The 15,228-nt window shown below is 38.5% G+C and overlaps 1 protein-coding gene across 1 annotated transcript; it reads right to left on the bottom strand.

The window, feature by feature from the left end:
• Window positions 1-4,423: 4,423 nt before the first annotated feature.
• LOC120412880 (uncharacterized) lies at window positions 4,424-15,167 on the bottom strand. The gene is given in 4 exon segments (XM_039573510.2): window positions 4,424-5,060; window positions 5,118-5,637; window positions 5,640-5,848; window positions 14,343-15,167. Coding segments are annotated over 4 exon segments (1,860 nt in total). The 5' UTR covers window positions 14,975-15,167; the 3' UTR covers window positions 4,424-4,561.
• Between the last annotated feature and the right edge of the window lie 61 nt (window positions 15,168-15,228).

Raw genomic sequence — 15,228 nt, 5'->3', positions numbered from 1 at the left:
AATGATCACCAATAAACATCTCCTTAGAAACACAATCACATGTTCCAACGCGTGAAGGATCTTAGCCACCGCCTCTCAAGTTTTCGCCTCAAGTCGACTGAAAATCTTTAAATCCTTTAAAATTTCTTCCGTTTGCAATCAGCCTCATCCACCGAACTCAACTATCATATCCAAACTCACTCTAGCAACTCAATCAAAGCCTGAAGCATGTATGTTATCAATCTACAGTCCATCATAAGTGATTGATTTCATCAAACTCGACTATTTTACTATTCCACCTCTAATTTTCTCTAGAAACTCACAGAAAAGCTCCATCGCCAAGGTTGGACTACTCCAACTAATTCCAAACCTGCAGTCAACAGCCACGATCCTCCCATGAACCTCGATTTCCGATGCAAATTAGTAATGCTCGTCTTATCAACCTACATACTTCAGCCAACACGATACAAACTTCGTCATCTGACGTCTCAAATTACGTATATATCATTGTTACACACTGGAAACGTCTTCTCGCAAATATACGTTCTTGTGTCCAGCGAGCGAAACTTGAGTCCCTTTAGCTAACGCGCAACGTCCGTCTCATCCAGTTTCGGCCATCGAGCAATGCTCGTCTCGCCAATACACCCTTTTGGCCAACGACCAATAACGCTCGCCTTACAAACAAATCGTTAAGGCCAACGAGCCACGCTCGTCTTACAATAACTCTGTTGTTGCAACTCTCGTTTCACAAATACAAACTTGTGGTCAACGAGCAACGCTCACCTTACAAATTACCCTTGTAGCCAACGGCCAACGCTAGACACCCAAACACTCCTTTGTGACTAATCGCTCGTTTCACAAATATTCCATTGTGACCAACGAGCAACGCCCGTCTCACAAACTCTCCGATGTGGCCAACGAGCAACGCTTGTCTCACCAAATACTCTTGCAGACAACGAGTAACGCTCGTTTAACAAATACTTAGATGTAGCCAACGAGCAACGCTCGTCTCCCAAAATAACCCTGCAGACAACGAGTAACGCTCGTTTAACAAATACTCCGTTGTGGCCAACGAGCAACGTTCGTCTCACAAATATTCCGTTGTGGCTAACGAGCAGCGCTCGTCTCACAAACACTTCGACGTGACCAACGAGCATCGCTCGTCTCACAAATATTCCGATGTGGCCAACGAGCAGCGCTCGTCTCACAAACCTTTCGACGTGGCCAACGAGCAACGCTCGTCTCACAAACACCCTGTTGTGGCCAACGAACAATATTCGTCTCACACACACTTGGAAGTGGCCAACGAGCAACGCTCGTCTCACATATACTCCGTTGTGGCCAACGAGCAACGCTCGTCTCACAAAATACCCCTGCAGTCAACGAGTAACGCTCGTTTAACAAATACTCCGTTGTGGCCAACGAGCAACGCTCGTCTCACAAATATTCCGTTGTGGCTAACGAGCAGCGCTCGTCTCACAAACACTTCGACGTGACCAACGAGCAACGCTCGTCTCACAAATATTCCGATGTGGCCAACGAGCAGCGCTCGTCTCACAAACCTTTCGACGTGGCCAACGAGCAACGCTCGTCTCACAAACACCCTGTTGTGGCCAACGAACAATATTCGTCTCACACACACTTGGAAGTGGCCAACGAGCAACGCTCGTCTCACATATACTCCGTTGTGGCCAACGAGCAACGCTCGTCTCACAAAATACCCCTGCAGTCAACGAGTAACGCTCGTTTAACAAATACTCCGTTGTGGCCAACGAGCAACGCTCGTCTCACAAATATTCTGTTGTGGCTAACGAGCAGCGCTCGTCTCACAAACACTTCGACGTGACCAACGAGCAACGCTCGTCTCACAAATATTCCGATGTGGCCAACGAGCAGCGCTCGTCTCACAAACCTGTCGACGTGGCCAACGAGCAACGCTCGTCTCACAAACACCCTGTTGTGGCCAACGAACAATATTCGTCTCACACACACTTGGAAGTGGCCAACGAGCAACGCTCGTTTCACAAACACCCTGTTGTGGCCAACGAGCAATGCTCGTCTCACACACACTTGGATGTGGCCAACGAGCAACGCTCGTCTCACAAATACTCCATTGTGGCCACCGTGCAGCAATCGTCTCACGGTTCTTTGCATTGCTAACCTGTAAAAACGGTCGTCGCAATCATTTAACTCCAAATTTTCATTTAAAAACACAAAATAAATCACAAACCATCAAATCCGAACGACATCGATCCGCTGCCTCTCGAAAACAAAGCAGGAAAAAAAGTCTTGAAAATATATCCTCAGTTCGACGGTAACATTTCAAAAGGCATCATGTACATTTTGACACTTTCTGGGTTATTACATATTCTGAAAGTACTCCTAATAAGCTACCTCTCCACCAAAAATGAGCAAAAGTTACTTCAGTAAAGTCTGTTTAATCATGATTTTAAATAAAGTAACATAAACAAAATCTCTGCCATCAGCAGTCCCTGTTTATATAGCCCTGTCAACCTGTCAAACAAAAGACTACATAAACCTCGTGACGAAAAAAAAGCAACATGAACAAAGCGCCATGTACATTCGGCGAAGAAAAACGAATCATAACAAAGCGTCCCCCTCAATGACAGCAGGGTGATATAGACGTTGGTGATTTCAAAAGAAGTTATGTTTGTTTTTCTCAAATAAAATTACGGAAATAATGTTTTATTGAATTTGGATGATCAAGTATCAATAAAAGCAACGTTTTTCATCGTTTGTTATCATTAGAACATCATATTTTGCTTTTATATTAAAATGGGAATTGAAAATGGATGCTCAACATTCAAATACGTTTTTCTCAAAACGCATGGTTTGTACATGATGCTTTTTGAAATGTTGGCGTCGAGTTCTCGACCAACTTGAAACAACCCAGACAAAAATCATATATTTCGGCACGATGTCGACCTAACATCGGCCCGACATTGGCATAGGCATGCACACACCGGTTGACACGTCGGCTCTACACTCACTCGACTCAGCACAAACATACCACTCTGGGTTTCAAAAATTATACAGTGTTGTCGTCTCTTCCAACTGCCCAACACACAAAACTTACCGGTTGCTTCTCGTCATCCCTCTCGTCTCGATTATCGCCATTTACACTTTTCGTGGGTGGGGGATCATAAAGCACAGATTATTTCGAAGGTATTCTATTTTAATTAAACAATCCTACCAACTACGTCATTGTCGTAGATTTTGACCTAACCCGAGCGAAAGTCTTCTCTTTATTTCAAGATCCCACCACCCACCACTTGAAACAAGACTGCTCGCTTCTACACTAAACACCAGACTAAAGACCTCGCTCTGAACTGCGATGCACCAAAGATCCTCTCCCGCTACCAATGATCCGAAGTACACAGACACACGCAAAACCCTCTCATTCCTACCACGCGCGTCGCGCGTCTTCAACGCTCTTCAGAATCGTTGCTTTCATTCGTATCGCTTTCTCTCTTCCAACACCAACGCTTCGCGTTGCGCCGTCTACACTCGACGCTTGCGACGCACTAATACAGTCGCACACGCGCTGCTGGTCTATTTAAAAGCACACCGATGTTGCTCACTTCGTGTGCGTCGTCGCCCGTTCGAAATTCGACACTAATAATGCAAATGGTCATAAATGACTTCTCTAAAATATTTCGCACTGATTCTCATATTCGAAGCTACTTCTACGAAACAATATAATGTACACGCCTTATCTGCGACACGGATGACCTGAACCCTTAGAGAAAAATGTTCCTTGGACCACCCCCGACACGGCTACCTAGTGTAAGTGTGGGCTAAAGTTTGTCGCTTAGCTTGTAGGAGCGTTTGAAGCAAAATCACGCATTTCCCATAGTAATTTCCATGTAAACTTTAACCCCCGAGCGACAAGCCAGTTTTCAGCCAAATGGGCTCAAACTTGGTGTGAGAGTCCCTATGGGTACCCTCTACAAGATGGTCTTTATTTCAGCCGGATCCCAGCACTTTCGAAAAAAATGACCCACCCTAATGTATATAGCTCATTTTAAAGTGCTTCAAAAGACCTTTCGAATGCAACTAAGAGAATTGAAATTGATGAAGTTAACCGGAAATGCGAGCAATTTTTTAGACTTTTTTGTTTTTTGGACCTCAAACTTCAATGTCCGTTTTACCCCACTTCCGTTTGTCGTAGAGGGCTCATAATTGGCATGAGTTCATCTCATGTATAGACAAACAAAAGCTGAAAGTTTCATCTAAATCGGAGCACCTCGATACGACCTGTTTCACTTTGGTGAAAAACTCGCTCTTAAAACAAACAGTGATATTCCTTAAAAGATTCACATTCTGTTTGTGCTGATTGAATAAGAATTTTTTGCATTTGTTCAATACAAGTGACATTGATTGCCTTCGCAGTGAGAATTTAATATCTATAATCATGTTTCATTCTTAAAAGCAAGCTTGAGAAATAAGTGCCACGCCCTGATGTTCACGATCAAAACCATTTCATCGCACAGCGATAATGCAAAAAATGATTCCGTCGAGTCATGATGTTCATGACTGAATGCATCACTTCTTCACACTATCAATTACCAACGTTAGCAACTGTGAATGTACCTTCATTAGACGCTTGCTTAATCATTCTAACTCTCCTAGAAATTAATTCGAACCCAAAAATTATCCCACAGATGAGAACCAACAGTCCATATAGTTCATATGCCATCATCAAATGTTCATTGCTCAGCTGCCTCGGCTCAGCGCTCCCTGGTGACTTTCCGATGAACTCATAGTCCCCGTACTGCTTGATCCAGTAGTTTATCAAGCCGGCAGCCTGTATCTGCTGCAGCTGTCGATTAAACTGCTTGGTGAGCATCGACTTCTTCGGGTAGTAGATCGCCATCGAGAAGGTCGTTATAGTTTCGCCGCAGATCGTTACCGGTTCTAGACCCTTGCGACGGTACAGAAGGTTGTGGTAGGCCATGGAATCGAGTGTTCCCATTACGACATCTGGGGACTCGGGATGATGCTCCATCCAGTCCAACCGACGGATGATGTTGTTGTGCTCTTGAGGCAGGTGGCGAACTCTGCAAGAGGGTGTTTTTGAAACGGGTTTGTACTTGTATCAAGATAAAGTAGTATACCTTTGCAAGCGGTTTGGAAACGCTTCGAAGTAGCGTTCACCACTCTCTGCTACATAGTAGAACGCATCCGTATGATCGATCTCGTTTAGTGTCTTCGACGGAGGAAGGTTCGCGCTTTGCTGAAGATGCTGGAACATGGCACTTTGATACAGGGTTCTAAGTACAAAGCAGAAGAAGATCCAAAGAAAAAGCAGGGTTCTGGCAAAATTTCTAGCAGGAAGTCGAGGCAAACCAAGCCCAAAGAAAATTTGTATCAAATTGAGACGAGGTGTTTGGATGGCTCTTCCGAACACGAACTCACGAACCACTTGACTCCTGAGTTCGATGATCCCAATCGAGATAAACGCAATCAACAGGATGGTCCCGGTAAGCATCCAAACACCAGCGCTGAACGGTCGGGTCAGTTTCTCCAGCGGAGTGTACGGACGACCTTTGGGCACTGCAAGTACGACTGACGTTGTGTGATGAGCAATACCCGCCTTCATTATCTTCAATCGGGCAACAGAAATTCCCAAACAGACATCCCAAAGTCAACCTCTTCCTTGTAAATCATTCGAATGATCCCTGTGCTGTTGTGCTCGGACGGATATCCCCACTGCTCTCCATTTGGGGGCTCGTAGATGAGCGCCCTAAATTTGAATTTCTCCTCCAGTACATCCAGAATATCTCCCTCGAAACCACTCAATTTCAATTTCTTGTTGGGTGTTCTGTGCATTATCGTGTAAGGTCTGTAGGGATTATGGGTTACAGGATTGAATATGTAATAAATTATTAAATGAGTATTTATTATAAGATTGATATAATTTATAAATAAGAGTTAAGAGCGCAACAAAAAGTGCGCACCTTCATGAATATTGCCTTGTTAGCTAATTGTGGATTGAGTGCGAGAGCGCGCTAGCGAGCTGCGAGAGAGAACAACGAGCGAGAAAACAACGAGATGCGCGCGGCCGGCGAAAGAGAGAATGAAGATTGTCAAATCAGTTTTGTGGTTAATTTCTGTGGAATAAGACGTGTTGTTTGTTAATTGCAAAATATCTGTGTTTTTATTATAAAAGAAAGTCCCCGATCACGACAATGGCACAGTCCGGTAAGTCGAACCTTTTGATTCATGAAAGATCATTTGTTTTGCTTGAATTGTTGTGTTGTGAAATCCAACAGTTTTGTTTACCTGCCAGGATGCAGGTCCAAAGTTTCGCTTTGTTTTTTTGCCTGCGTTTTGAAACAGGTAGATGTTTGCTTGAACTTGTTATTTGAAATTGATAAAAGGCATAAAACTATCTGCGATAATTGACGGTCTTGAATTTAATGAATGATTTGCTTGTTGTTGTGATATTGGGAACGAATGTTTTGTTTTGAAGTAGTAAGTTTGGCTTTTCGTTGTGATAATTGAAAACCATTTTTTTATTCTAAGTTAATGGTGGAATTTGAAGGCAAATAATTTGCTCGAAATTTGATTGTTTTTGTACAATCACATTTTTGCTTTAGATTTGATTGTTGTTGTTTTGATTGACGACCAATGTTTTGTTTTAATTTGATGCAATGTTTAATTGTTGTTGTGGAAATTGAACTCCAATGTTTTGTTACGAATTAGACTTCAATTTTTTTTTCTTATTTTTGTGATTGATGAAAATCAATATTTTGTTTATAATTTGACAAAAGATTTGACAAGATTGTGGAAATTGAAAATCAATATTTCTTTTTGAATTTGATGGAGGATTAGTTTGCGATTGAAGGTAGATAATTTGTTTTTAATTTAGTTGTTGTTTTGGTAATTGAAATCAAATTTGTTGTTTGAATTTTATAGTTGTTATTATAATTGACGACCAATGTTTTGTTTTGAATTTGATGCAAAATTTGATTGTTATGGATTGTTGTTATTATTGATGATCATTATTATAATTTTTTTTATTTTGGATTGGATGCTGGTTAGGGGAAATCTACCCATTTTAATCCTAATAAGCGGTCGTGTTTGAATGATGCTAGATAATCTAGAGTCTCCCTTGAATTTTACTAAAACCAAGTACACCAACGAGTAGAGCAAGTTTTTGTGAACATTTCTGTTTATTATCACTTTCACTAAAAGTTGTTCTATTTCTTTACCAAGCATTTAACAAAAAAAAATTCCCAAGGGTATTCTAATCGAGGCGAGTGCATTGGGCCACGCCCATTTTTCTAATATCGGCTTAGTTCTTTTTTCTTCCAACACTCTGTCGAGTGTTGCCATTTGCGCTGACAGTTCAAACGAACACTCACGAAAAGTGGCATTTATAGGGAAAGTTTCCTGGCATCGCTGGCTGTGCTGCTGGTGGTGTTGACGGCCACCCTTTGTTCTTTTTTGCCTTCGTCTCTCGCTCGGTTTTCTTCTGCCTTCGATTTTAATGCAAAGTGAAAATTGAAACGTCAAACGACTTGGCGCGTTTGTTTTTTTGATGGCGCTTGCTAATTTATTACATTTTTCGGGATTATTCTTCAAGTGAGTGCCTTACTAATGATCAAAAGAACATGTTGCCGGTAGTTGGAAGCAATTTCATATCTTAAGCGCCGTGAAAAAGTAAGCGAAAGTGAAAAGTTAATTTTGGCGATTTTCATTAAGCGTTTGAGGGATTCTCGTGTGTGTCACTGTGTGTGCCAACAAAATGATGAGAAGTGGTCTCGCAAAATACAAATTATGATCAAAAGTGTATTAAATGTGCTCTTTTTGGCCAGTAAGTGGCATACATTTGAGTGCTTACTCGAGGCGGTGCTGTTGCTGGTAAGTTTATAGCCCAAATAGTATTTTTGAAGCTTTAATCGAGCACCAAACTCTCCATATGACGAAGATAGGTGTTTGATTGGAAAGGGTAGATTTCCCCTATTTTGGTAATTGAAGACCAATGTTTATTTTTGAATAAGATAAATATTTCCTTCTTGTTTGTTTTGTTTTAAATTTAATGAAAGATATGCTTGTTGTGGCAATGACTTGATGCAAAGTCCAATAAAATCACAAATTACAAAATTTACAGGTTTAATTTTGATTGAAAGATTTGATTGTTGATGAGGGAATTAAAGACCAATGTTTTGTTATGATAAGATGACAAATTTGCATATTTTTGCGATAAATGAAAACCAATATTTTGTTTCGAGTAAGATACGAGGTTTGATTGATTTTGTGGTAATCGAAAACCAGTTATTATTTTGAATATGATAATAGATTTGCTTTTTGTTGTGGCAATCGAAGGCCAAGATTTGTTTTCTGAATTTGAGTTTTGTTATTATAGAACGGTATTTTTTTCGGTTTTAAATTTCATGCAATATTTGATTGTGGTTTTATGATGGGCAATTTTGAGTTTAAAATTTGACGCAATATTTGATTGTTTATATGGTAATTGATGACCAATGTTTTGTTTTGAAGTTGATGCGAAATTTGATTATTAATTTTATTGTTAATGAAAAATGTTAAGTTTTCATTTGAATGAAGATTTGATTGTTGTTATTATTGACGATAAATTTTTACTGTGAATTTGATGCAATATTAGATTGTTGCTTGATGCTGTGGAAATTGAAAACTATCGTTTTAGAATTCTAATGAAAATGTTTTGTTTTGCTTTGAAATTTGATTTGAGCAACGTTTTTTGCCGTTATAATTGATTAGTCATAGTTAATTTTGAAGTCTCTTCTGTGTTGGAGATTGACAAACCTCTGTGATGGTAGTCAGAAAAAAAGTCTCCTCTGTGTTGGAGCCTGACAGACCTCTGCGATGGTAGTCAGAAAAAAAGTCTCCTCTGTGTTGGAGCCTGACAGACCTCTGCGATGGTAGTCAGAAAAAAGTCTCCTCTGTGTTGGAGCCTGACAGACCTCTGCGATGGTAGTCAGAAAAAAGTCTCCTCTGTGTTGGAGCCTGACAGACCTCTGCGATGGTAGTCAGAAAAAAGTCTTCTCTGTGTTAGAGCCTGACAGACCTCTGTGATGGTAGTCAGAAAAAAAGTCTCCTCTGTGGTGGAGCCTGACAGACCTCTGCGATGGTAGTCAGAAAAAAGTCTCCTCTGTGTTGGAGCCTGACAGACCTCTGCGATGGTAGTCAGAAAAAAGTCTCCTCTGTGTTGGAGCCTGACAGACCTCTGCGATGGTAGTCAGAAAAAAAGTCTCCTCTGTGTTGGAGCCTGACAGACCTCTGCGATGGTAGCCAGAAAAAAAAGTCTTCTCTGTGTTAGAGCCTGACAGACCTCTGTGATGGTAGTCAGAAAAAAAGTCTCCTCTGTGGTGGAGCCTGACAGACCTCTGCGATGGTAGTCAGAAAAAAGTCTCCTCTGTGTTGGAGCCTGACAGACCTCTGCGATGGTAGTCAGAAAAAAAGTCTCCTCTGTGTTGGAGCCTGACAGACCTCTGCGATGGTAGTCAGAAAAAGTCTCCTCTGTGTTGGAGCCTGACAGACCTCTGCGATGGTAGTCAGAAAAAAGTCTTCTCTGTGTTAGAGCCTGACAGACCTCTGTGATGGTAGTCAGATTAAAAAAATGAATAATCTGTGCTGGAGTTCTTTGCGAAAGCAGTCAGATATCAATCTCCTCGACAAAGGAACCCGACAGACTTTTGTGATGATTTTTTTTTAAATAACTTCGCAGAAGGAGTTTTATTGATTTTAAAAATATATTGTTCAGCAAATCTTTTCATTCAATGGACCGTCTTTAACATCACATCCACAGATAAAGCAACATGTATTTTGGCGTTATGTCTGTGAACTACCTAAAAAAATGATTTTAAATTCATCGAATAGGACTTAAACGGTTGTCACTATAACTAACACTGGAGTTGTCCTCTCTTGAAAGATAAGCCTCTAAGTTGAAAGACGTTAATGATTAATTATTCCATATTGATAGTTGTTATTGTTAATTGTTACTTTAATCGATTTACTCAGCTGTGATAAAAAATTCTTGAAACCCAACATTATTTCACAGGAACGTAAAAATTTAAGTAATCGTTAACATGAACAAAACATTATTAGTTAAAAAAGGTAAAATAATTCACTTAATAATTAATTTGATGTATTTTTAAATAATAAATAAAGGAATGATTAATCATCAGAAATGCTTAAAATATATTTTTTGCAATTCCGTCGTGAAACTACTTACTTTTCCTGTCATTCTTGAACGACGAAATAGCCTACTTTTCTGTACCAAAAATAACAGAATCGAATAGCAACACTTTTCAAAATAAATGCTGAAAAGTTCTACTTTTCAGCACTGAAATGGGTGCTGAAAAGTTGAACTTTTCAGCACTTGTTTCGAAAAGTAACACTTTTCAACATTTTTTTGATTCAAACGATTTATTGACAAAATACATGAAAATTTGACATAAAATTTCACTAAATGGGTGTTTTTCGGAATTGCAAAAAATGTTGTATGGAACTCGTTGCAAAACTTGATTTTTTCAACACTCTTCGTATTTATCCAACTCGGTGAACCTCGTTGGATAAATGTACGACTCGTGCTGAAAAAATCCTCTTTTTGCAACTTGTTGCATAAACTACTATTAAATTGTGAGAGCGTTGCGTCACAAGAGAAAATAATACAAATATTTAAATATTAATTTTGAATTGAGCAACGAAAAAAAAACATATTAAAAAAAAAAAAACTAGGAAATATTTATATTAATTATATTTATTTTTATTTTTCAATGCAATATCTGTGATTTGTATCAAAAAAGTTCAAAATCATTCATTAATTTCGATAGAATTATATTTTAACAATGTATCATTTTATTGAGTTAAAAAAAAAATTTCAGAATTTTAGTAAAGTAAATATATATAAATTAAATTAAGAGAAACATTATTTTGAAATAAATTAAAGAAACTTCTGGGTTTTTTAATCGATTGTACTTAATTATGAAACCAAACTTTTTCAAATTACATAACAGTAGATTATCAGCAAAGAAAAAGTTAAAATTTTAAATAAGAAAAGAAACCATTGACAGGGATCGTAAAGATCGTGATTTAAAAAAAATAAGTTTCTGTGAACAATCTACTCATGTAATATATCAAAGTTGCTTGGAACCCATTTTACATTACGAGAAAAATAAAACAAAAGTTTTAAAAATAAAACATTAAAAAAATCTTTCAGCTGTTTTTAGATAAGCAAGATACGTTTTGAAGGAATTTATGGTTAGGATATTGTCTCCTCCGTGTTGGAGCCTGACAGACCTCTGCGAAGGTAGTTTGAAAAATGTTTCGCCTGAGCTGGAACCCTTTGAGAAAGTAGTCAGATTGCAACAAGCATTACAAGAATAATTGAATAAAATATGTTTTTTGATGTTATCTGATAAACACAGTACATTTTCTATGTATTTATAAATAAAATGACCTTAAACATTGTTTTGATCATGATTAAATGTAACATTGAATAATCAAATCTACGGTTATATCAAAAGTGCTTGAATCCATACCTTTAGCTACAATAAATACAATTTGAAGAGAAAATTAATTTGACATATAATAGAAATCGAATATAGCGGAACGGCATTTATTTCAGTTTATATATTTTATTTTTATTGCAACAATTTACCACATGATTTTGTTTTATTCATTAGAATAATATTTTCTGAACTATGTTTTGTTTCAAGATAAACAAAAATATTATTAAGTAGACACAACAGAGAAAAAAAAACTATTCGGTAAAAACTATCGTTTGTTTGGTTAAAAGATCGCGTAAGTGAATATTAATAGAAAGTTCAAAATTTTTAATATAAAAGTTGAAAAATGTTGATACTACCATGCATTTACAGAAAAAAATCGTTGAATCGGTAAAAATGTTTTTTTCAGAAAGCTTTTGTGGCAAGAATAAACAACATTTGATTTTATTTTTTTATAAAAAAATGTATTTTGTGCAGCAATGCACATTTTGAGCATTAATTGAATTATTTATATTATTTTTGCAATTTGCTTCATTTATTGAGATTGCTTTTCAAGAAATCATCTTAAACTGAAATATGGACTATTTTTTATTTTATAAAAGTGTACCGGTACTGATGAAAACAAATTCTTCAAAAATATTACTGATTTTGCATTTTAGTAATTTTTGCCATGATTTATTAACAGTTTCAAAATTAGTTAAAATGCGGTAATTTTTGATACAATGTTAAGCGGTGTTTGCACATCGGAAGGAACCGGTCAAGAAAAAAATTCAAATGGGCAGCAGTTGAAGCGAAAGCAAGCCAGATAGGGTGAAGAAAAGCCCCAAGAAAACGCTACCTCTCCTTTGTTCTGCTGTTCGTAAAGCTGTTTCTTGACCCCTTTCCTTCCGATCTCCATACTAGCCCTTATTTAAAAAAAAATTTGTTTGTTTTAGCTGTACAGCTTGGTTGGGAATAAATTACAGAAAAGTACAGATAAAAATATTGAAAATGAGGAAGGAATAAGCTTGCTTGTAGATCCATTTTGGGTGTTTTTGGGTATTAATTACAAACATATACTTTTCGTCACGTCTGCATTTAATATTAAAATCAGTTTATGTTTACCTTCAAGTCCCGTCTGGTGGATCAATCGTTGGACCAAACGACGTGGCACTGGGCTTGGGCTCATAATCCATAGATCGGTTCAAGCTTCCCTGCACCGTGCGGTACACGCGGTTCACTTGCACCTCGGGTTTGCTTTGCGCCTGCTTTGTTCGGTTTACACCCGTACCTGACTCACACGAACCGAGGGTATTTTGGTTCATCGTACCAGCGCACCACGACACTCTCGGTTCGCCGCGTCGGTTTTGTGTCTGGCACTCACCCATGGCATGAACCCGGTATATGAGCCAAGGTGCTTCACTCGTTACGAGCCGAGGTACGTGCCGTGTTACGCGCTGGCGGTACAAAACGGGTTCAATGCCACGGCGCGTACCACGGCACGCTGGGTTCATGCCATGGGTGAGTGCCAGACACAAAACCGATGGGGCGAGCCGAGAGTGTCGTGGTGCGCTGGTACGATGTACCAAGATACCAATACACAAATGGGTTCAGGCACGTACCGAAGCTAGAAAACCAAACCCTCGGTGTGCGTTGGCACTGGCGCATGGGAAGCTTGGATCGGTTTGAACTCCGTGGCGGGCGCACATAAATTCATAGTGTAAATTTGAGTAAAAACAATATCTGTGCCTGTCATAGTTTTTGTTTCAGATTTTTTTTAAATAAGTTAGATAAATTACCACATTGTATATATTTTTAGAAATGTTTATTCTTTGTTTTTTTTTATGGTACACATAAATTTAAAACTTTAAAAACGCTCTTCATTTGTTATTTAAGTCAGCAACATGTTAGATTTTTGAATTTAGAACACATTGTGTTATATTTCATATTCACAAAATGATAATAAATAAAAATAATCTGATTCCATTTAATTCGAAATGTTTAAATAAAAAAATTGCTTTTGAATTTGAATTATAATTTTTTTAAATCGTGTTGTGTTGTTTCAGCAATGTTTGTAAAATTTGCTTTTTAATTTTAAATTACATAAAATTTAAAGAAAATCAGGTAAACAATCACTAATCTCGTATTGCATAAAAAATTGATAAACCGGCGTTTATTTGAGAAATATTTGTGGTTTTTGTTTTTCTCCTCGTTTTTTCTTTTTCTTATACTTTCAGGTGTTTTAAATTTTCAACCTCATCAGCGCATTCCATTTTCTACAATCCGATCGCAGGAGGATGTCAGTCTCTTGGACAACATAGATGAAACATTTCGAAGACTGCGCTTTCGTATTTAGATCAGCATGAAAACATAGTCGAGGAACCCGACGAAATTTTTTTAGGAAATTAAAAAAAAACATTGATTGATTCTTGGATTGATTTAGCATTCATGCAGTTTTTCTGTTAGGAATTATGATTGATATTCGTCATCTTGAGAGTAGAAAAGAGGGAGAATGTAGGGATTATGGGTTACAGGATTGAATATGTAATAAATTATTAAATGAGTATTTATTATAAGATTGATATAATTTATAAATAAGAGTTAAGAGCGCAACAAAAAGTGCGCACCTTCATGAATATTGCCTTGTTAGCTAATTGTGGATTGAGTGCGAGAGCGCGCTAGCGAGCTGCGAGAGAGAACAACGAGCGAGAAAACAACGAGATGCGCGCGGCCGGCGAAAGAGAGAATGAAGATTGTCAAATCAGTTTTGTGGTTAATTTCTGTGGAATAAGACGTGTTGTTTGTTAATTGCAAAATATCTGTGTTTTTATTATAAAAGAAAGTCCCCGATCACGACAAGGTCGTGTTTCAAAAGCAGCCACCTTGAACAGACAACCATGAAATGAAGTCGTCTTGTCAGGGTACATTTCGCCTAAATCAATTCTGGAAATTTTACGCAAATGTACCATGCGACATGCTCTACCAGAAAATGCAAAGTACGTCCAAAGAATGACCTTCTGCTCCGCGAAACCCATCACAACAACATTGACGATCTGTAGCTTCCACAGGTCATTGAAAACCTTCCGAACCACTTTTTCAACGAGCTCTTCACTGAAGATCACCAGGTATCGCCCGGAGAAGTCATACCAATTTGCGTTCAGCATGCTGTATTGCTTCGAAAACGCTTTATAGCTATCAACCAGGAACACGTTCAGCAGCCATGGTCTGCGGGGAAGTTCTCCCGGTGCCGATCCCAACCTCAACACAATGGATCCCTCAAGCTGGGCGATAACATCATCCAGGAGATCCGCCTGGAACTGGGCTGACCGTTCAGAGATAGAACCTTGCGCAACGTGAACCGATCCGAAATGATCCTGGAATGCTTCCAGCAAGACGGCGGCCGTTACGTTCACCTGTGGCGGTACACTTGGAGAGATGCTTTCTGGAGATGAGGTTACGGCGGAAAGGTACGCTATCAAGATAAGTAGTAGAAACATTTTGCTTGATTGCTGGAAATGACGGAATACCTCGATTCTGGTATTTATAGAATGAGGATCATTATGACCTGTGACTGTTTGACCTTTGTTAAGGTTATCTCTCCACTAATAACCCATATTAATATTTTTGTCCGAACGATATCTTGCAACTTTATCAGTCACCAAAAGCTAATTGCTAACGAGTAATGGGCTTTTTCACACGTTCCTTGTTATAAGATGAGAAATTGCGTGTCGCTGTTTGGTTTAAATTGCTG

The sequence above is a fragment of the Culex pipiens genome, chromosome 1, assembly GCF_016801865.2.
Source record: "Culex pipiens pallens isolate TS chromosome 1, TS_CPP_V2, whole genome shotgun sequence".
NCBI lineage: Eukaryota > Metazoa > Arthropoda > Insecta > Diptera > Culicidae > Culex > Culex pipiens.
This window is presented reverse-complemented; position numbering and strand designations above follow the sequence as displayed.